The sequence below is a fragment of the Mytilus edulis genome, chromosome 1, assembly GCF_963676685.1.
Source record: "Mytilus edulis chromosome 1, xbMytEdul2.2, whole genome shotgun sequence".
Classification (NCBI taxonomy): Eukaryota; Metazoa; Mollusca; class Bivalvia; order Mytilida; family Mytilidae; genus Mytilus; species Mytilus edulis.
In genome coordinates, this window is record NC_092344.1 from 12,910,395 (window position 1) to 12,933,300 (window position 22,906).

The 22,906-nt window shown below is 32.1% G+C and overlaps 2 protein-coding genes across 2 annotated transcripts; both read left to right on the forward strand.

Moving 5' to 3' along the window:
- The first annotated feature begins 323 nt into the window (after positions 1-323).
- LOC139524312 (cysteine and tyrosine-rich protein 1-like) lies at positions 324-12,160 on the forward strand. Its single transcript, XM_071319064.1, has 4 exons — positions 324-458; positions 5,390-5,558; positions 7,602-7,783; positions 10,398-12,160. Exons 1-4 carry the CDS (start codon positions 404-406, stop codon positions 10,721-10,723), a joined length of 732 nt encoding a protein of 243 aa, XP_071175165.1. The 5' UTR covers positions 324-403; the 3' UTR covers positions 10,724-12,160.
- Positions 12,161-14,937: 2,777 nt separating this feature from the next.
- LOC139524321 (uncharacterized) lies at positions 14,938-20,892 on the forward strand. Its single transcript, XM_071319075.1, has 4 exons — positions 14,938-15,026; positions 15,558-15,719; positions 17,811-17,986; positions 19,866-20,892. Exons 2-4 carry the CDS (start codon positions 15,667-15,669, stop codon positions 20,153-20,155), a joined length of 519 nt encoding a protein of 172 aa, XP_071175176.1. The 5' UTR covers positions 14,938-15,026; positions 15,558-15,666; the 3' UTR covers positions 20,156-20,892.
- The last annotated feature ends 2,014 nt before the right edge of the window (positions 20,893-22,906 follow it).

Consider the following 22,906-nt stretch of genomic DNA (forward strand, 5'->3'; position numbering starts at 1 on the left):
AAATATTTTGTAACAGTTATTCATAATTATATGACAGCTTAAAATACAAAATATACCACAACTTTTATAAATTTATAGCTTCGGGATTTAATAAACGAATCTCTTGAAGGATAAAAGAAAAGCGTATTTTGTCAGTTAGTTTTCGTGAATAACTTATAAACTGCATGTAATTGTTTGCTATTTTGCATAAAATATAACCTACTGTCATTTGGCTAAGATATTTGTATGTACATATGATAAAAAGATTTCTTAAGAAATTGAACAATATACCCAAACCATTATCCCGATCTAAATACATATTTAAATGACCTCCTTACCTTTTGATCCTATTCACGGTCTCTTTATTTCAAATACCTGTGTTTGTATTGATCCCATAAACTGAACTCCCCAACATTGAAAAAAAATGGCGAACAACATCGTCTGTGTTTTAGGAGTTTATCTTTTATCTTTACTTGCAGGTAAGAAGAACACAATAGTCACAATTTGTTTGTAATGACTACTTTTATTTCACTAACGGCAGTCGGTATCAAGGTACGCATTTCGTAATATGTTTACATTTTTATATGTGACAGTTCTCTTGCACGTATCGGTCCATCTGTAATAATTAAAATAAATCAGTTTTTGTTGTACTATATATTGACAACAAAAAAAAAAGGTTTTAAGGGTTTAAATCAATCGTTAAAGGCAATACTTACTGCAAACCTTGTCACGGTTTATATACGGGTATGGCAATGAGGTTTCATTGAGGTAAATTGTTTATGAAAATTTCTTTAAATAAGCCAACATACAAACAAGAAACAATTACGTATTTGCCAAACAAGGCACCCGGAAAGAGCGAAATAATCAAATCATAATTATTAAATATAATAAAAGAAATAAAAATACATTATACACAGTATGATATGATTAGTTTGATTAATTTGAACTTCACTAAATTTTGAAGTAAATGAAATAAGTAAGTAAGTAAGCATGCATGGTAAGGATACCAAAGATATTATGACCCATTGTGTATTACCCCGGTCACTTCACTTGACACCGCACGTGTATCTTAAACGACTGTTATATTAAATAACTGCTCCCATAAAAGTGTAAACATAACATTTATCAATAATATATATGTATTTGCCATTTAAAACGTGCCTTCTTTTTCTTTAAACAAAATAGACAGATTGTCAATGATGTATGTAGAACTACATTAGCAGCGAAAAAATGTTTTATATAAAATTGAACCTTTGATAACAAACTGTTAACTCTTTTGTATAGTATGATGAGTCAAGCAGATATTGCGCAAATTTTGGTAAAACTGTTTCAAGGTCATGGCAATGGGTATTTGTAACTGAAATAAAATTCGTTGAAGAAATCGTCAATTTGCTAATGAAATCTTTTTTATTCTATAATAAATACACTTTTTTAAGTGTTCCACGTGTATTCCGTTTAACCATATTATACTGTATATTCCTAGGAAAACAATTATCCGTATTATCCAGTCTTAAGTCTATTAATGAGTAAACGTAATTGTCATATTACATGAAATATATGTAATGTTGGTCACTGGACGGTGATGGATTGTTTTTATTCGAAAATATCATGAATAAAAAAAGCAAAAATGAAAATATTTAATAAATATTCAAATTGTATTGCAACTTCGTTTATAGCTGGTTTTTTTAAAATAATTTTAAAAACATTATGTTTTTGTTGTGTAACATGAAAATAAAACTAACATGTCATGTGCTAACACATAGCTTTCTGGTTGAATATTAATCATGTGTTTATATCATGTCGTATTTACAACATTAAAAAAAGATTTAAATCTTATTTTGACTGTTCAAAAGATCAACTGAACCCGGATGTAATTTCACACATAGTTTAATCATATATTTATCTACATTTAAATGACGGTTAAAATTCTTTCGATAATAAACAAGGGTGTGCTGAAAAAATAACAACATTGGGGTACATTGTAATAGAGGACAAAAGGTTAATGTAATTGCACGATAAAGTTCTTGTGACCTCTTGTGGATAAAAAAATGTCTGCCTTAACACATCCTGCGTATTTTTTAAGGGTATTCAAAATAGAATATTTATATTTTTTTATACCATGAATTATATTATATTGACATATTATGCAGAAATACATGGCTCATGTCATTCTGATGATATAAACATTGGTATTTTAAAATCATAAAAACAAATAATCTTGTTTTTATTATATTAAAATACCCGATGTTTATATTATCCGAATGACATGAAAATGGCACTGGTAATCTTATAGTTCGTTTCTGTGTTTGTTGCATTGTCGTTTTGGTATTTTGTTGCACTTCAGTGTTTCTGTTGTTTCCTCAGTTTTAGTAACACGGGTTTTTTTTCTCTCTCAAGCGATTTATGTCTTTCGAACAGCGGTACACAACTGTTGCTTGTATTTATGTTAATGTAAAATATCAATTCTATTCAAGGTACCAAAAAGACAAGTCATCTTCTTTGTATGAGTCTGTTCCCAGTCTGGAACTTCTAGCCTTTGTTAGTCTTGTGTGCTTTTCACTAAATTTTGGCTTATTTGTATGATTTAGAGTTTAGTGTGGCGTCCATTTTGCTGAAATAGTATAAATATACATTATTGTTTATGGCGAAATTAAGCCCACCTCCGGAGGCGTTTTTTTTTCTCTGCGTGGAAGACCCTTTGGTGACCTTCGGCTGCTTTCTACTTTTTGGTCGAGTTACTATTTCTTGGACACAATTTCTGTTTCCATTCTCAAGTATATATCCTTATCTAATATCAAAACGATAGTTTGCTGTCAAAATAAGAAATGACATATAAATGCAATACCTGGAAAAAACCAGGAGATTCCGAAAATCTGGCAATAATACAAAAACAAGAGGACCAAAGTTAACATTCTTTAAGTCAAAACTTAAAATAAAAAATCGACAAATATAATAACATAACAGTTATCCATAATGCCTTGACCGCGAACAATTTCTAATCACAAAAACGAATTTTATAAATCTAAAACTGATATGGTAAATTATGTGGCTATTAAAAACCGACATTACTATCAATATGCCAACACTGCACACGATAGAGAACTCAATTATTTAATATCTGAATTACGTTTGTGCAGGTTGTATCAAAATCGTGTAGGTAGAGTTCATACCATTAACACGACAAACGCCACATAATTATTTGTTCGGTAACAATTGTACGCTCATTGAGTGCTGTGGCTTAGATTTCATTTTTTTTTACCCTTATGAACATCAAATCCAGTAACTATTCGTTGCCTTTGAGTGTCCTTCCCAACCTTTTCTCCGTCATTTTTCTTTAGAAAATTTTTGATTTATACACATTTTTTTAATTGTATTTGAACATTTAATGCTAAACAGAAAAGTAATAATGAGAACAATACCAGCGTTTTATAAAGAAACACTACTTCAAAGAATCAAAATTGTGTATGTTCAAATACGGAAACAACACTTTATAGATGACGTATGCGTCCAAAGCGCTTTTCTGGATTTACCCTCATTTGGAACGGCCAACACAGAATATGTGAAAGCCATAGATGTATATATGAGAAACGAAACAGTCGAAGAGCTACATGTATATGACAAAAAGGATCAATCATCGATCTTAAAATCTAATCTAGATACATGTAAGGTCATATTTGCCTGAGGTAATTAAAACCCTGATTTCTTAAAAAACTAGGAATATGTAAACGGACAATTTTAGATCTTCTTTTTTACATAGATTTAAGAAAGGTTTGTTATAAATCATGTCAATACAGCAGTAAAATAAAATGAAAAAAAATACTACAAATTTCATGCGACAGAATCGCTTTTCTGGATTTATCGTCCTACGGTCAAGTGAATAGTTGCGAAAGGTAGAACTGTAGAATTAATATAGACTGGTCTTGTTTTCAATTTGAAATGCCATTTTACATGATTTTCAGTCAGTCAGGAGTCTACTTCGTCATAATTATCTCCCCATTACGCCAGTTCATTTTCACAATCGTAGAAATGGAAGCCATTGTTGGGATGACGCGCTACCAATTTTGCTCATGGAAACCGATAAATTTATCCACATTGCACCATTACGATCCTTATATGTCAGTTGTATTTTAAAAGACAAATGTATCAACTAGCTAATGAGCATCAGTTAATGATCTTGTCTGCATTGATTCAATTTAAAACTATTGTCTGATCGGTTGTCAGGTGGAATTTTCGAAAATTCATAAACATTTAAAAAAAATTCTAATTAAAAATTTCGTAGAAGGGCAGACTAGATTTTTTTAGTGTATAAAGACTATAAACCCTAGTTTTCACACACATTTTTTTTCTTTCTCAAAGATATGCATTTTCATCATCCAATTTGAAAGACTGTCGTCAAGTACTTTCAGTAACAAAAAAAGCTATTCGAACACACCTTCTCTGTTTTTGTGACTCATTAGATAGGTATTTCACTTGACCCATATATTTCAACTTTTAGTACTGTTATTTTTTTGTGTTATAAAGTCAATCTGTAGCTTTGATATATAAAAATAATAGAATCTGAAGCGAGACGATGTATGAAATAATCTTACTTTGTACGATATTAATACAAAATATTCAACTCAAACACGCCCTAACATAAAAAGGTGCACTCGACTTTCTCTTTTCGATACAATTGTTACCCGTTTTTTGGAATTTTTTCTTGAGTCACACAGTAGAAGGGCAGACTCGAAAATTTTTAAACTAATAGATTGATATGTTTTCCGTCCGTGGTATTTTTTTCAAAAAAAACCGGAGGTTATGCATTTTCTTCATCCAACTTGAAAGATACCCATGTCGTAGACTTGAAATCTAATTGTTTTGCTTAACTATGTACTAGATAAATTAAAAACTTATGCAAATGGTGTTTTTAAAATAAAACACCTCGTAATTGAGAAGAATATTGTAATTTTGTTTGTTTTTATTAACTTTTAAAATTTTTGTCACTATAGTAAACAATACAGTACACATTTATCGCCTTCTCTTACAAAGAGCTTCGATTCTTTTGTTCTATTTCAACCGGGTTTCCGACTGCAGTTGGATAGTAAAATGCGAAAAACTCAATCACGAGGTTTATGATTTAAAAGTACGGTCTTAACACGGTGCTTTGACTCACACCGAACAGTTAGCTATAAAGGTTACCAAGATTACAAGTGTAAATTAAACCATTCAAACAGGTAAACCAACGGTCTAATCTATATAAAAAACGAGAAACGAGAAACACTTATGAACAACATCAACAAACGACAACTACTGAACTCCTGACTTAAGACAGGTGCAACCAATTGCACATCTCTTTTTTCTTTTTATTTGCTGTCTACAGTATGAATATTAAATAAAAGCACATATTATTAATATATATTCTTTTCTTCAGAAACAGTGAATGGAGGGTCTTACTGTTATTACTATATCGATAGCTATGCTCGCTATGATGGAAGTTACTGTACTAATGGTTGCTGCAGTTACACTTCATACTATCCGTGTTGTTCAGACTATGATAACTATCGAGACAGTGATTACGATTTTTATTATAGTTCCGCAGTGTAAGTGCAAGTAATTATAAGTTCAAAGCCTCTTGTGGAATGTAAAAAATCATAAAATGAGTTTCATAATTGGAGTGTTGTTAATTAAATTTCAAGTAACTATAGCAAGGTCTTCATCGAAAAAGCAGTCTACGTGTATATATGCTGCATCCACTGAAACTATAGTAAAACTTCATTTATATGATATAATGTTATTTATTTGACACAGTTCGATTTAAAGAAGTTTTCATTTTACATCAAAAATATCTCTTTAAACGTCCATGTGTTTTTTTGTTTTTGTTAGTTTTTTTTTTATAGAAGTCTTATATAATTTGAAGAGAAAAGGAATCATCCCTATGCAATCGGAAATCACAGCCGGGGTGAAAGGGCGCGGACACTTTTGCCGTGAATAAAGAGGTCGATTTTTTGTAATGATGATTTTTTTTCAGCTCTTTGTCAGCAACAATGCTTTAATCATATTTGAAAACATTCTTTCTTAAAATATATATAGATTCGTATCATCAACTCGTTGTGTCGATCAATAAAGCTAATTGACGAATTAAGAGAGTTTTTGTTCATAAGATATAGATAGCTAAGTGTTTGATACCATCATATCGTTAATGAGCATGCCTGGTTCAGTTGTATTTTGAATTTAGTGTTTTGTGTTTTAGTGGCGTTCTCGTAGTTAAAACAACATTTTATTTCAAAAGTGCACGAAATACAAATATACAATAGAAATACTGGGATTCGGAAACAAGAAAAACTCATATAAATCCGTCTCCCTTGTGGCGTTCTCTTGCTAGAGAAATGTGCAGATGTTTGGCTATTCGGGATCTATCATGCATTAATGTTTCCGTTTGACCGTTTAAAAGTGCATTTGTATAAATATACCCTTTATTCATGTTCATGAGCCTTTAAAACCCTTCTCGTCATTTGCATGTCATTTAAAATGTATAGATAAACTCATCATAGATACCAGGACTAAATTTTGTATATACGCCAGACGCGCGTTTCGGCTACAAAAGACTCATCAGTGACGCTCGAATCCAAAAAAGTTAAAACGGCCAAATAAGGTACGAAGTTAAAGAGCATTGAGGACCAACATTCCTAAAAGTTTTGCCAATCACAGCTAAGGTAATCTAAGCATGAGGTAAAAAAGCCTTAGTATTTCAAAAATTCTAAATTTTGTAAACAGTTAATTTATATATATAACCATATCAATGGTAATTCATGTCAGCACAAAAGTACTGACTACTGGGCTGGTGATACCCTCGGAGAAATAAATCTCCACCAGCAGTTGCATCGACCCAGTGGTTGTAAATAAACTCATCATAGATACCAGGACTAAATTTTATATATACGCCAGACGCGCGTTTCGTGTACAAAAGACTCACCAGTGACGCTCGAATCCAAAAAAGTTAAAAAGGCCAAATGACGTAAGAAGTTGAAGAGCATTGAGGACTAAAAGTTCCTAAGGTAATCCATGCCTGAATTAGAAAAGCCTTAGTATTTCAAAAGTTCAAAATATTGTAAACAGTTAATTTATAAATAAATTGATCAATGATAATTCATGTCAGCACAAAAGTACTGACTACCAGGCTGGTGATACGCTCGGGGAAATAAATAAACACAGGCATCATAACAAAACTATCAGTGTGAAAGATTGTCTGACTTTAACTTAGTGTTGATAATTTTCAGTAAGATGTATACAAACAAAACCCCAACTTACCATAGATTGTATATTTTTGGTTTGGTTAAATACAGATTTATTCAATTTAACAAGGAACTCTAGTCTGATTGGCAAGTTTCAGTGTACTATGAATATTATTACCCATATCAAATCCAACAATACAGTAATAAGTTAATTAAACAACCTAAGGTAATGTTATTATCTCTATAAAGAAAAGAACCATAGGTGCATGTCAAAAGCCGAATATGGTTTCTTTGATACGAGAGTAAGTTCTTACAAACAATGCGAGTAACACCAAGAAAGTATGTGTAAAAATAGAATTGAAAAGCACAAGGATGTTAAACTTTAACCCTTTTGCATTTTTGTTTTTATAGATCTGGAGGAGCGATCGCGGGCATTGTGATTGGCTGTCTCGTCGGAATGGGCGTGTTTATAACTGTGTGTGTAGTCTGTGTGTGTAATGCAAACCGCAGAAGTACTGCATATGGAGGACAAGTGGTAACTAATCCCGGCGCAACGGTGTCGTACATCAGTACGTCAAATGGGACAGTCGCGCGTAAGTTATGAAAACATTTTCGTTTCCGTTTCCTGTGAAGGCATAATTACATGTATGATAAAATGACTTTGATGAGCTATTTTCAAACGAGTTAAGACAAGTCTCGTAAATACAAGTACTTGTTATGAAAACGTTCTGCAATACAACCATTCTATCTTGAAAAAAGATAAATTTAAACACTCCCTTTTGGAGATAATTTTAACAAACAGGGAACAGCAGGAGAATTTTGCTTTTCTCATACAACATCACACATGCATTTACTGTCCATTTCTCATACAAAATCACACATGTATTTACTGGCCATTACTCATACAACATCACATATGTATTTACTGACTATAATGTCATCACTCATACAACATTACACATGCATAAAGTGACCATTAATCATGCAGCCTTACACATGAATAACCTGACAATTAAGCAAGAAACATAACACATGTAGAAACTAACCATTTCTCATACAGCATTACACATGTAGAATAGTTTAAGGTACCGTGATTATAATTAAATACGCTAGACGCGCGTTTCGTCTACATAAGACTCATCAGTGACGCTCAGATTAAAATTGTTATAAAGCCAAATAAGTACAAAGTTTAAGAGCATTGAGGATCCCAAATTCCAAAAATGTTGTGCCAAATAGGGCTAAGGTAATCTGACCATAATTCATACAACATGACACTTGTATACACGGACCATTAGGAATACAAAATTACACATAAAGAAACTGATCATTACTCATAAAACATTATATATCTATATAAACTGACCATTACTCATACACCATAACACATGTATAAACTGACCAATCTTGATATCTATATCACTAACTGAAGGCTGAATACTAAAATTTATGATAAAAGAGATGATTTTTCATTTCCTATCGGTAATTATCCATTTTTAGATGGTGACGTTCACTTGTCACCATCTTACGGTGTTTATATATCTCAACTTGTACGATTCGCTCGTTTATGTAACAATGTTTTAGATTTTAACGAGAGAAATTTATGTATTACTGAAAAATTATTACACCAGGGTTTTCGATATCACAAACTAGTCAAAACATTTACTAAATTGTATCATCGGTATAAGGACATCATTCGTAAATATAGCTCAACATGCAGACTTCTTATACGTTCAGGTATTTCACATCCATTTTTTTATGGAAATATTCTTAACAAAGCACAAAGGTGTCAGTATTCACCTCAAACACTAACAAAACCTTTGAATAGACTTATTAAGAAGGGATATAGTTACGATACTGTTGTCAGGTCATTAAAGATTGCATATTTTGGCGTTAATATTGATTCCCTTATAGGGTCTTTGCATCGGAACTAAACACATTTATTCAAAAACCAGTTGTTGGCATGACACGGGTTATGTTCTTCTCATATATGTTATGATGGTATGATACTAAACCCCTAACGGGAAGGATTGTGCCTGATATTCATATGATGAAACCATAATCTTTCAGTCAATTTAATTAAAGTCTGGAGCTGGCATGTCAGTTAACTGCTAGTAGTCTATTGTTATTTATATATTATTGTCATTTTGTTTATTTTCTTTGGTTACATCTTCTGACATCAGACTCGGACTTCTCTTGAACTGAATTTTAATGTGCGTATTGTTATGCGTTCACTTTTCTACATTGGCTAGAGGTATAGGGGAGGGTTGAGATCTCACAAACATGTTTAACCCCGCCGCATTTTTGCGCCTGTCCAAAGTCAGGAGTCTCTGGCCTTTGTTAGTCTTGAATTATTTTAATTTTAGTTTCTTGTGTACAATTTGGAAATTAGTATGGCGTTCATTATCACTAAACTAGTATATATTTGTTTAGGGGCCAGCTGAAGGACGCCTCCGGGTGCGGGAATTTCTTGCTACATTGAAGACCTGTTGGTGACCTTCTGCTGTTATTTTTTTCTATGGTCGGGGTTGTTGTCTCTTTGGCACATTTCCATTCTCAATTTCATTACTCATACAATAGTATACATGTATAAACTGACTATTACATATACAATATTACACATGTATAAACTGAACATTACTCATAACACATAACATAGTATAACCTGACCATTAGGCATAGAACATTACATAAAATTGAGAATGGAAATAGGGAATGTGTCAAAGAGACAACAACCGGACAAAAGAGCAGACAACAGCCGAAGTCCACCAACATTACTCATGTATAAACTGTCCATTCGGTATAAAACTCAACACAAGTCACGTGATGATAAACTGACAATTACGCATACAACACAACAAATGTAAGCCTCTGGCCTTTGTTTGTCTTGTATTATTTTTAATTCTAGTTTCTTGTGTATAATTTAAGTTTAGTATTGCGTTCATTATCACTGAACTAGTATATATATTTGTTTAGGGGCCAGCTGAAGGACGCTTCCGGGTGCGACAATTTCTCGCTGCATTGAAGACCTATTGATTACCTTCTGCTGTTGTCTTTTCCATGGTCGGGTTGTTGTTTCTTTGACACGTTCCCAATTTACATTCTCAATTTTACTTAATAAATAGTTATCAAATAGGTTTCAACTAAAGTCACTGTTGAATAAAAGACGACAACTTATGAACTAATTTCTAAATGTCGATTTCTTTACAGATGTACAGCCAAATGGACAGCCTTATGGTCAGCCTTATACCCAGCCTTACGGAGGCCAAGTCAATGGTGATTTTGCAGTTGGTCAAACTACGCCAGCATATAGCAAAGGAAATAATTCAGCCCCACCCCCTTCATATACAAGTGTTGTGAATGATTCTGGACATCAGACAACATCAAATGTACAATCACCATATCCTACGCAATCTGACCAGACAACTGCACATTATTCGGATTTAACGCCACATTCAGATGGCAGTGAACATCATTACAGCACGATAACTGAAAGTAACACGCCATCCGCACCAAGTGCTGAATATACATACTGATGTTTCATTTCAATTAGTACCGCTTATGTGATTAAATCATATCTACAGATGAACATCATAAAAAGAAAATCTTTAATGAAAAATGATTAAACTTACTCTATGAATTCCTGAATTTTTAATATATATGGTACCTTTGATAACTATTTATCCCTAATTATGCTCTAAAAGGTTTCATGTAACCGAATTATGACTTCTTTTTATAATTGAATAGAACTTTCATATAACTTCATACAACTTGGACAATGTACATGTTTATCTTTTAGAGAATTAAATAAGGAAAAAATGCTGTGTTTAAATCGACTTGGTATAGTTTTTTTCATGTTCTAGTTCAAGTCCGTGTTTACCAGCATTATGAATCTCATATCCTTCTTTTAATCGGATCTCTTCGAGGTCAACGATGTTAATCACTTATATTTTATTCTCATGTAATTGATTAAAGTTCAGAACATATCATCAGGTATCATACTCGGTGTTATCATGTTTTATTGTAAAAAACGTGAATTGTTTGTTATCTTCGAGGATAATGCTGGTAAAATGTACGCAAAATAATACATAAAATAGACATTTGTCATATATATAATTAACAAATACCTACAAATTCGCCTTTTCGTAATCAAAGGACTATGGGTATCCCCATTGTTTGTACACCAAAATGAAAAGGACGTTGCGTCATTGGTTCTATTTCCAATGTTTGGAACTTTTTAAACCAATGAATCACAATGTTTTGGTTTACGCTTTTGAAAATATTACCAAGAATGCATTAGATTCTGAAACAGTAGATTATACCATATGGAAATTGTTACATGTAACATTATTTTCGACAGCTAAATATTTTTTTTAATCTCCTGAACCCAAAATATTTTTTCATAGAAGTAAGCATGAGATTGATTAGAAAGAAAAACTTTGCTAAGATTAAAATGAAAGATTATTTACTAGAAAGGGTCTACTTTTGTCAAATATTTAGGTTTGCATGTTAAAAATGGGATATTTTTTTAATTTATAAAAGGGAAGACTAAAAAAGACGAAGGGAACAACTCATAAAAAATGAAACAAATATTCCTTGTCATCTGGCCAGATTTATACATCGTAACATATTTCATTGAAAATAATTGTAAAGAATAATTGAAATATTGAGAATATAAAGAATAATTGAAATATTGAGAATATATCGGTCATAAAATGTTGTTAATTATAATTATTGATAATTGAAGTAGAATATTAAAAGAAAATTATGTATGATTTTAGAATCGATGATGTGATACAGTTCATGGCATTAGTATTTATTCTTAAAAATGTATGCTTTTGTAAAGTGAGTTTGGGCAAAAGAGTTTTTCAAAAAATTTGTATTTGTGTATAATTATCATTATTTTATTTTGTTATATTTTTATATGTGTATGTTATCATAAATCAAGTTATTAAAAATGAACAGTTATGTAATGTATAGTTTTGAATAATATTTTCAAATGTAAACATATGAGGAGGAATACAGAAAGGTCATACGTTAAAATGAACGAACCCCTAAATACAGTATGTGTTAAATGCATATACCATGATTTCATGTTTGTATATAAATAGTTAAGAATTGTATGCTACTCTGTATGTCAAACTTGATGACAAAAACTTTAATATCAGGAGCTTACTTTATGCGGAAGATGTTGTCTTGTTTTCTGACTAAGTGAAAGTCTATATGGACAGCTTTCAACGGTTATAGAAATAACGTGATATTTATTTATGATTTCCGAGTGCTCAAACGTATAACTTTCGGCTCTTTGGTTATGGTGTTGTGTCTTTGACACATTTCTGATTTTTTTTTCTCAATTTGACTTTAAAAAAACCCCACATTGATCACAAGGTTGGATGCCAAAATAACAAAATTAAGAGCATAAAAGTACGTAAGACCATAACAGAACGCAACAAAAAAAAAACCCACTGCGGTTGAACTTTCAATCTTAGGCCGCATTTATTTCTAACCAAATTTTGCAAACGTTTTGTCGCGTTTGTTGTTGTTTTCCAAAAGTAGAAACAAATACATCGTTTAATAAGTTTTAACTGACCCTGTTTGAACTTTAATTAATGCATGCACATTTTGTTGGTAAACAGAATTTTTACAAACGTAGACACAAATGCTTCGTTTAATCAGGTTGAAGTTAGAAACAAATGTAGCGTTTGTACTAACAAACGACAAAAGACAAACTGCAGACGCATTTTTGGCGTTTGCAAAGTTTGTCAAAGTTTATGTAAACTTTGCAAACGTATGTTTGAAAGAAATGATCAAAACATGTGCGCGCGTAGCCGTTTGCATCGTTTGTGTTAGAAAGAAATGCACCCATAGTTTTATCGAAATGTCCTATATTTATTATATTTCATTTACTAAAAATATAAACACACAATGAATTACATAACTGTTAATAATACTAACACACTGGTTACAGGGTGTATGCTAACATCGGGGACTAATAGTTTCAAACAATGGTACCGACGTTATTATATATATGGTACACTCTTCTCGTCATTTGTTCATGAGAGAGAACAAACTTACGGTATGAAATGTAGCTGATGATGGAAGTATTTAACGATCTTGACTGGCTTCGTACGGTCGGCTCAGTGCCTGAAGGCGTTTGGTTAGGGTTTAAATGATTTTGTTGTTGTCAAGCCGGAATGGGGCGAACATTTTGGTTTTGCTGGAATGATTTCGTTTATGACTATAATTGTTATTTGGTTGCAGTCTACCTCCATCAGTCCGTTTAACACGAGGATGGAGTACTGGTAAATGGGTCTCGGACATAGTAATAACGATGACAGGAAACTTTATCGGGACCAAAGTCGTTAAACAGTGTTTTGCGGTCCATTATCCAACACCTACGAAACAGACCCTCAAATGTCAGTCGGCATACTTAGATCCCCATAATCGGTGTCATGATCATATGCTAACGCAGGTATTACACAAAACAACAAGTTAAAAGTAGTGCGTCGTTGATCCATCTATCAGTAAATCATCATCGTAGATAATCTAAAACACAGATTTCGTTATACTATATATTATGAAGTATTACGAAATCAGAGTTCTACATTTGAATAAGATTTTTGTTTTTACCTCTATAATTGCGTTTAACCGAAATCTTACACTCTCTCCCCGTAAGCATGCCGATACTCACAGGAAGTAATTAATTCACTGTAAAAATAGATTTCATATTTCTGATCCGAAATTTAAAATATCAACAGAATTTGAAATAAGATTTTTTGACATGAAATTAAAAAAAAAATCGTCACTTTTGTTTATCATGCATTTATAAGAGATTTTCGCATTAGAGCCATAGAATTACGATTAATTAAATACCTTGCTAACTCTTGTTACTGGATGCTCGTTCACTGACAATATTCAGGACAAAACTTGATAATGAAGTGGGAACAGTTATCGTATTGTTACTAGACCGACACACTATGTGGACTTTAATTCGCATAATTCATTCAGACAACTGATGTCAAAAGATAAATGATACGAATTTAACAACTTTAATAGTCAACCATTATTTTCGTCTATACACAATGTTGCTGGCGTAGTGATATGCCGCAATTACGAGTTTTGACCTATTTGTTTGATTGTTGATCGAATCAAAGATGTTTAGATTTTGAAGGTCTCATGGTACCATAACACCACCGGTAGGGTTGAATGGTAGGACAGCAAAATGCAAGTTGTTTAAAAACTAATAAGTTGCTTCTTTATTTAAAATAGACGCGGACGACATTAAAGGGATACTTAAACTTATTCGTTGTTGATATACTAACAAAACCATTGGGGGGGGGGGGGGGGGGGGGGGGGGGACGATCAGAGAACAAAAAACGTTTGACAAAAGAATACAAAAATAAATAATTAAAGACTTAGTCTATGCAACAAGAATCTCACCAAAAACAAGGATTTATCATCGAAAGGAGAAATGAGATGGTTCAATGTCAGTTTACTAATTCTTTGGAATGAATAATCAAGAAACTATAAGAAATTGTATGTGATTTTATATTTTAAAAAAATACAGTCATAGTCATTAATAATAGATTCGATTAGTTTTTAAGAGTACATCCGAACTGAAAAGTTCTGAAAGATGTAATGTGTGTATCCTTGTAAAGATTTAAATGCATTATTTAAATTGAAAATGACATCATTTTCACGACGGTTATTTTATTACAAAATACCCTTCTAAATACCTGAATTAGTATTGATCCGGTACCGGTATGCATCTACATTTATAGAAGATGGCGAACAAAGTCATATGTGTCCTTGGAGTTCAGTTTTCTGTTTTACTTACAGGTAACATTAAAATTATACACTCGCAAATTATTTGTTTGCACTGGTGATATTTTTCCGCACTAGCATCGGACGTAACAAAACAAAACACATACCTTATATCCACCTTTTAAGATGCTATTATCTTTTTTGCGTGAATCTTTTGAGAAGTTTCGGCTTATCTATCTAATGAGATTAACCAGTTGTTACATTTTTTCGGCTGTATCAACATTTTTAAGGCCTTAAAACAAAATGGTTGATTTGAGCCGGTATTAAAACTGCGTTTTATACAAATAAACCGTGCTCGTTGAAATGTTATCTGTGCATAATATATATAACTATAAGAAGATGCTGTATGATTGCGAATGAGACTACTCTCTACCAGAGACCACATGGCATAGTCTCTTAGACGGAGGTGTTTATGTTGTGGTTTATGTTTTGTTTGGCCATGACATTGTCTGTTTTTATTTACTTTTTCTTGATAGTTGTATTGTTATGCTAATATTGGAGATAATTAGTTTTAAAACACATTAAAATATATATATATTTTTTTAGAAACAAGGAAATTATCGTCTTACTGTAAATACACAATTAGTCACTATGGTTATAGTAATGAAAGGTTCTGCTATCTTGGTTGCTGCAGCCATATTAATGTGTACAATCCATGATGCTCACTCCCAGAGCTCACCTTTATGACGATTATCAAAGCAACGCAATGTAAGTCATGCTTTATAGAAAAATAATTTTTGATTTTAATGGTGTTAGATTTTTCTGCATATGCAGTATTGTACTGACCGATTGATTTTCATATGCATGTTTTATTTCACATAATTAGTTTTCAGCCAACTGAAGGATAAAAACCTCTTAATTGTTGAGAGTACAATTAAATAAACTTGTATTGCAAAATATTAATTTGTAAAACTGAATTTTCAACGTGGGATCTAACCCCTCAAAATATTTGTCAACGTCCAATGAAAATTATCGTTACAAACTAATTGCATTTAATTTAGAATATCACTTTGCTTTCGACTAATGAGTTTGAATGACCTTTTGTTATATTTTGCCTTTCCTGGCTGGTATGACCGTCAAGGGGGGGGGGGGGGGGGGGGCGGGGGGAATCTACAATGAAGTGAATAGAAATGAAATGAAACGCAAGTTCATCCAGTAGGTATAGCCGACATTTACAAGCTGTGAAGGTTTAACTAGATTGATAAATGTATATCTAGCACTATGTGGTCATCTTTTAGGTTACATAGATTCATCTCTTCTTAATCCGTACACATTACATTTGGTTTATCGATTCAACGAGTTCGCTGCATATTTGTTTTGAATGAACTTATGTATCGTGGTAAATTTTTAGTCAGGCCTTACGAAGTTACGCCAAATTACAAAAAAACATTAGTTAATTCTTTCATAAATACAGCTACTTGGGTTTGCAGTTTGATCAATGGAATATAAAACTCATTATTCGAAAATAAACTGATAATGTCATGGCAAAAGTTCCAAAATACGACCAAAAGACAAATAACAGTATTCAAAACACAGCATTGAAGACTCAGATTGAGGAAGATAAAATTGAGAATGGAAATGGGGAATATACCAAGGAGACAACAACCCGACCATAGAAAAAAAAACACAACAGCAGAAGGTCACCAACAGGTCTTCAATGCAGCGAGAACTCACACAAAAAAACCAGTAGAATTCTTATTTGAAACTGGATGTCACACCCTCATTTATACATGGATGTTATTCATAGGGCCATAAAAATGACAGATTCTTTTGATATGATAACTAACTGCATTCTTAAATTGTTCAAAGAATTATGATTCGCTTGTTGTATACCAGATATAAATACAAATAAATCAATTAGTATGAAAGCTGAAATGGTGAAGGTGGATCTATATAAGCTATCACGGAAAATCGACCTGTATATGTCAATTTGAGTCTCAGTATTGACATACAGTATTGACACACATATCAAATTAAACAATGTATATGTCAATTTGAGTCGCAGTATTGACATACAGTATTGACATACATATCAAATTAAACAATGTATATGTCAATTTGAGTCGCAGTATTGACATACAGTATTGACATACAGTATTGACATACATATCAAATTAAACAATGTATATGTCAATTTGAGTCGCAGTATTGACATACAGTATTGACATACAGTATTGACATACAGTATCAGACATATCAAATAAATCAAACAACAAAAAGAATCATTTAGTTGCACAAATACCGTCAAAAGTTTATATGATACACAATATCCACATATCATTAGCCGAATTTTGTATCTAAAACAACATAAAAGGATCTTGAATTTAGGCAACATACATGTAATTAATCTTAATTTAGAGAACATACATGTAATTAATCTTAATTTAGACAACATACATGTAATTAATCTTAATTTAGACAACATACATGTAATTAATCTAATTTAGACAACATACATGTAATTAATCTTAATTTAGACAACATACATGTAATTAATCTTAATTTAGACAACATACATGTAATTAATCTTAATTTAGACAACATACATGTAATTAATCTTAATTTAGACAACATACATGTAATTAATCTTAATTTAGACAACATACATGTAATTAATCTTAATTTAGACAACATACATGTAATTAATCTAATTTAGACAACATACATGTAATTAATCTTGTTTTCCTTATGTCGACTACAAATCACCTTTTTTGAAAGTAAACGTAATTTTGAAAGAAATACAGTTGAAAAGTTAAAACAATATATCCTACAATATTAACACATTTTTGTTTTACTCAGATCTATAGAAGCGATGGCGGGAATTGTGATAGGCTGTTTAGCAGACTTGTTGATGTTTATAACTGTAACTGTCTGTGTTTGTAAGGCAAACCGTAAAACTGCATATGGAGGACAAGTTACAACAACAACAAATCGTAGAACAACAGTGTCGTACACCAGTGCGTCAAATCGTACACGTAAGTTTATTGAAACCAAAGTTTTTTTCCTTTCTTTTCAATATGAATATATATATATATATAAATACGCAATTATGTACTGCCTCATCGTGACAATACATGATTTATAAAGACATATAATAGACTATTGTACAAACTTTTAATGTTTAATACTGACACCTTTGTGCTTTATAAAGAATATTTCCATAAACAATTGGATGTGAAATACCTGAACGTATAAGAAGTCTGCATGTTGAGCTATATTTACGAATGATGTCCTTATACCGATGACAAAATTGTGATATCGATAACCCTGGTGTAATAATTTTTCAGTAATACATACATTTCTCTCGTTAAAATCTAAAACATTGTTACATACACGAGCGAATCGTACAAGTTGAGATATATAAACACCGTAAGATGGTGACAAGGGAACGTCACCATCTAAAAATGGATAATTATCGATAGGAAATGAAAAATCATCTCTTTTATCATAAATTTTAGTATTCAGCATTCCGTTAGTGTATAGATATCAAGATCGAGGAAAGGGCAGTGGTCATTGTTAGTATTAGCTCTATTTAAAGTAAGTTCAACAGGATAAATGTCTTTAATATACATACTGAAGTCGTCATTATTGAGAACCAAAATATCATCCAAATATCTAAAAGTATTATTAAATTTGTTTATCAGATGTTGTTTCGATGGGTCTTTGCTTATTTTTGTCATCAATTGTAACTCATAGCAATACAAAAAACAGGTCCGCAATAAGTGGTGCACAGTTAGTCCCCATTGGAATTTCGATAATCTGACAATATATGGAATCCCCAAAGCGAAACTAAAAAATGACCTAAAAGAGTTTGAACATATATATTCACATTCTGACTTTTTAAATGCCCATTTAATTAGGTGTGTGAATTTTTTCTTAATGAGAATGTGAGGCAATGTGTGGTATATAGGGTAGAAAAATCAAAACTTTGAACAGATTTAAAATGCTCCAGAACTAAGAAATACAAAGACCATCAACAACAACCCGTGGTTATATCAGATGCTCCAGAACTAGGAAATACAAAGACCATCAACAACAACCCGTCGTTATCTCAGATGCTCCAGAAGGATATGAATATCCTGTTCATAAAAGTACTACAAACCCGTTGAAGGATAAGTCTTGTACGGTAGGTACACTCGGGGATCAGATGAAGTGATTGCGGTAAAGTCAAATATATCTTTTTTTGACTTATTCATCAATACTAGAAGATTGATATCTACACACCAAAAACACTATAATTAATCTAATTGATGTTTGAAGGCAATAAATCATCCCATAAAATTAAAAAGAACATGGGATAATGGTCAATCCAATGGGATTTTGCCCTGTTCAATGGGATTTTCAAAATTCCATGTTTTCGTAATGAAATTGTAAAACATAATTGATTACAGCAAAATAAGTAATGAATTTATTGAATCCCATGTATTTCTGTACATATTGGTTATGTATATGACACTGTGGCTCAAAGGAATGGCGGCACGGATTTGCAAATTAGTGTTTTGCAAATGAAAAGTGTCCAATTTTCACGCATATACTTTCTATTTTCTTATTTGCTTATTTAATCTTATTAGCAAGGTATCTTCTTGCCTTTTTGCAACACTTAAGAAGTTGCAATTTACAACGTATTTTCATTTTTTGTGTCGTTTTTTTATTCAATCATTGTAACTTCTTAAAATGAGACTATATGATGCCAAACAAAGAACCCCATTTTTTGACAAACAATGCAAACCTTTCAGTTAAAAGTTAAAAATCAACTATATTTTGGAGGACGATAAAATCAAACACTATCTAAAATCTTTTCGATAAAAGATAATAAAAACAATTAAAGAACTTATGTTTTCCCTATGTTTACAGATATACAGCCACATGCACAACTTACCGAGAGTCAAGTAAATGGAACAGTCACTTGTGAACCATCTGCACTAGAAAATGGAAGCGAAAATAGTTCGACCCTGCCCGCGTCATACGCAAGTGTTATGAATAATCCTGTGTTATATCAGCTAACAGGAAATATACAGACATTATGTGTTACACAATCTGAACATGCAATGACAACACAATACTCAAATTTGACACCAACTTCAGAGAGCAGTGGACATAATTACAATCCATTATATGTCAATATCACGACATCAACTGTTTGACATACAGACTGATGTTATAATATCTACATGTATCTAGTACAGTATAACTTTCTAATCTGAAATCGAGTATTCCAACATCCTGCTTTAACCAAATCATGATAGCGACCGTATACATTTCTTAGTGATAAGGTTAATTTTACCATTTTGAAACGTAAGGTCAATATCCTACTTATAAAGAACAACCCTCTATCAAAGATTCCATTATAGAAAACACCAGCTCTTGACTACCATAACAAATGGAAGATATAATATATACTCAATATGTCAGCGCTGCTCGAATTTTGCGACATATCAGTGGAAAGTTTGAAATGTCAAAGGATATTTCTCTATTATCAACCATGACTCGTTATCAAGTTTGCTTTAGATATAATCAAGATGTGAAGCAGACCAATCAGATTTTGAAGCAGACTTACATCTTTAGTATCCTGACTACATGCGTTCAACATACCCACTTAATCTAAATTTTAAGTGAAAAGACTTCATCTTTATTACACGCAAAAATAAGTTAGGAAAAGTGAAGGCTTATTTTCACTCTTCATGAGAAGCCCATATAATTATGCAGTCTTTAGCAAACGAGGATTGAGCGCTCACAAGCATGTTTAACCCCGCAGGATATTTATGTGCCTTTCCAAAGGCAGGAGCGGGTAGTTTAGTGGTTTTTGTTGATTCATTTCTGTAATGTTTGTTTTTCGTAGAAAAAATTCTAATAAATAAAGCCGGTAGTGTTCTAAATTAAATTGTTTTATATTTTCATGTCGGAGCCTTTTTGTAGCCGACTATACGGTATGATAATTTCTAATTGTTGAAGACCGTACGGCTGCCTATAAATACTATCGTCCACTTTATTTAAACTAGAGTGAATATTTTCTCACTGGCAATTAACTACACAGCTACTTTTTCATAGGTACTATTTCTGTACTAAAAATATGTAGTTTTTACGTTTGTAAAACAGAATATTTGTATCTACCACTGGTATTAAACTGATAACCGTAACTGGTATTACGACTATCCCAATATCGCGACGGCAGATATAGGTAAAATCTTTACAGTCATTTTTCTCAAATGTAGCATTTTTTTGTCATTTTTTAGCTCACCTGGCCCGAAGGGCCAAGTGAGCTTTTCCCATCACTTTGCGTCCGTCGTCCGTCGTCGTTAACTTTTACAAAAATCTTCTCCTCTGAAACTACTGGGCCAAATTAAACCAAACTTGGCCACAATCATCATTGGGGTATCTAGTTTAAAAAATTTGTGGCGTGACCCGGCCAACCAACTAAGATGGCCGCCATGGCTAAAAATAGAACATAGGGGTAAAATGGGGTTTTTGGCTTATAACTCAAAAACCAAAAGCATTTAGAGCAATCTGACAGGGTAAAATTGTTTATCAGGTCAAGATCTATCTGCCCTGAAATTTTCAGATGAATCGAACAATCCGTTGTTGGGTTGCTGTCCCTGAATTGATAATTTTAAGGAAATTTTGCTGTTTTTGGTTATTATCTTGAATATTATTATAGATAGAGATAAACTGTAAACAGCAATAATGTTCAGCAAAGTAAGATTTACAAATAAGTCAACTTGACCGAAATGGTCAGTTGACCCCTTTAGGAGTTATTGCCCTTTATAGTCAATTTTTAACCATTTTTCGTAAATCTTAGTTATCTTTGACAGACACGATATTTTGTTTAAGATCGTATAGAAACAGTAATGATTTTATTAGATAGTTATCCTATTAGAATCAAACGCACTAATATGAATAGTGTAGAAGTTAGCATGCGGGAGAAACAGAAATTGTTGTTTTATTCATTAGTCTCTAATTAGGTACTTGGAAAATATACCTGAGAAAATTCAATAAAAATAATTATTTATATGAAATTTATGTAATCATTTTTTTAAAATTTTTTTGGTAGTTGGTAAACACATGTCAAGTATTTTAATTAAGTGTTACTAATATGGAAGTTTTTGAAAACAAAATCATTTAAAAGAAAAGGTTTTTAAAGCAACCAGTATTTTGGAAATATTTTTCTTAAAGAAAAATTCTATTTATAAGCATTTAAAAATCTATAAAAAAAAATGTTTAAAAGAAACGATAGTTAAAACATTTAATAGTACCCAACTGAAGATTTAATTGATTTCACTAAACTAAACTGAAAACAAACTAACAAATCATTTAGAAGGTTGACATAGAAACTAAGTAAGTCAATGCACAACAACCAAACATCTTCAGCATGATCAAGTTGTTGTGACAAGAAGAAGCCTTCCGTGCTCTCACAATTAACAATGCAGAACTGGCGGTACACATGTTCCAAGAAAAGATACAGGGAAATGTATGACAGGCTTTGTGACGTATTTTTTTCTAAATCCATATTGGATGTATACAGCTTTATATTTTAGTCTGAGATGCATGCATGTTTTTTTTTATTAGTTGTTATTGGCTTTGAGCTTGCTGTCAGTAACTCCGAGTACTCTCAGATCTGACCAAATTGTCGTATTCAGTGCTGGGTTACCGTTTGTTGCTGTGTAACATTTCTTTCCCCATTATTTTGTACAAAAACTAGGCCATTAATTTTCTCGTTTGGATTGTTTTAATTTTGTCATTTCAAGCCTTTTATAGCTGACTATGCGGTATGGGCTCCTATTGTTTAAGGACATCCGGTGACCTGTAGTTGTTATTTTTTTGTCATTTTGGGCTCTTGTGGAGAGTTGTCACATATGGAATCATGTCACATTTTCTTATTTTTGTGTTCAAACACCGAA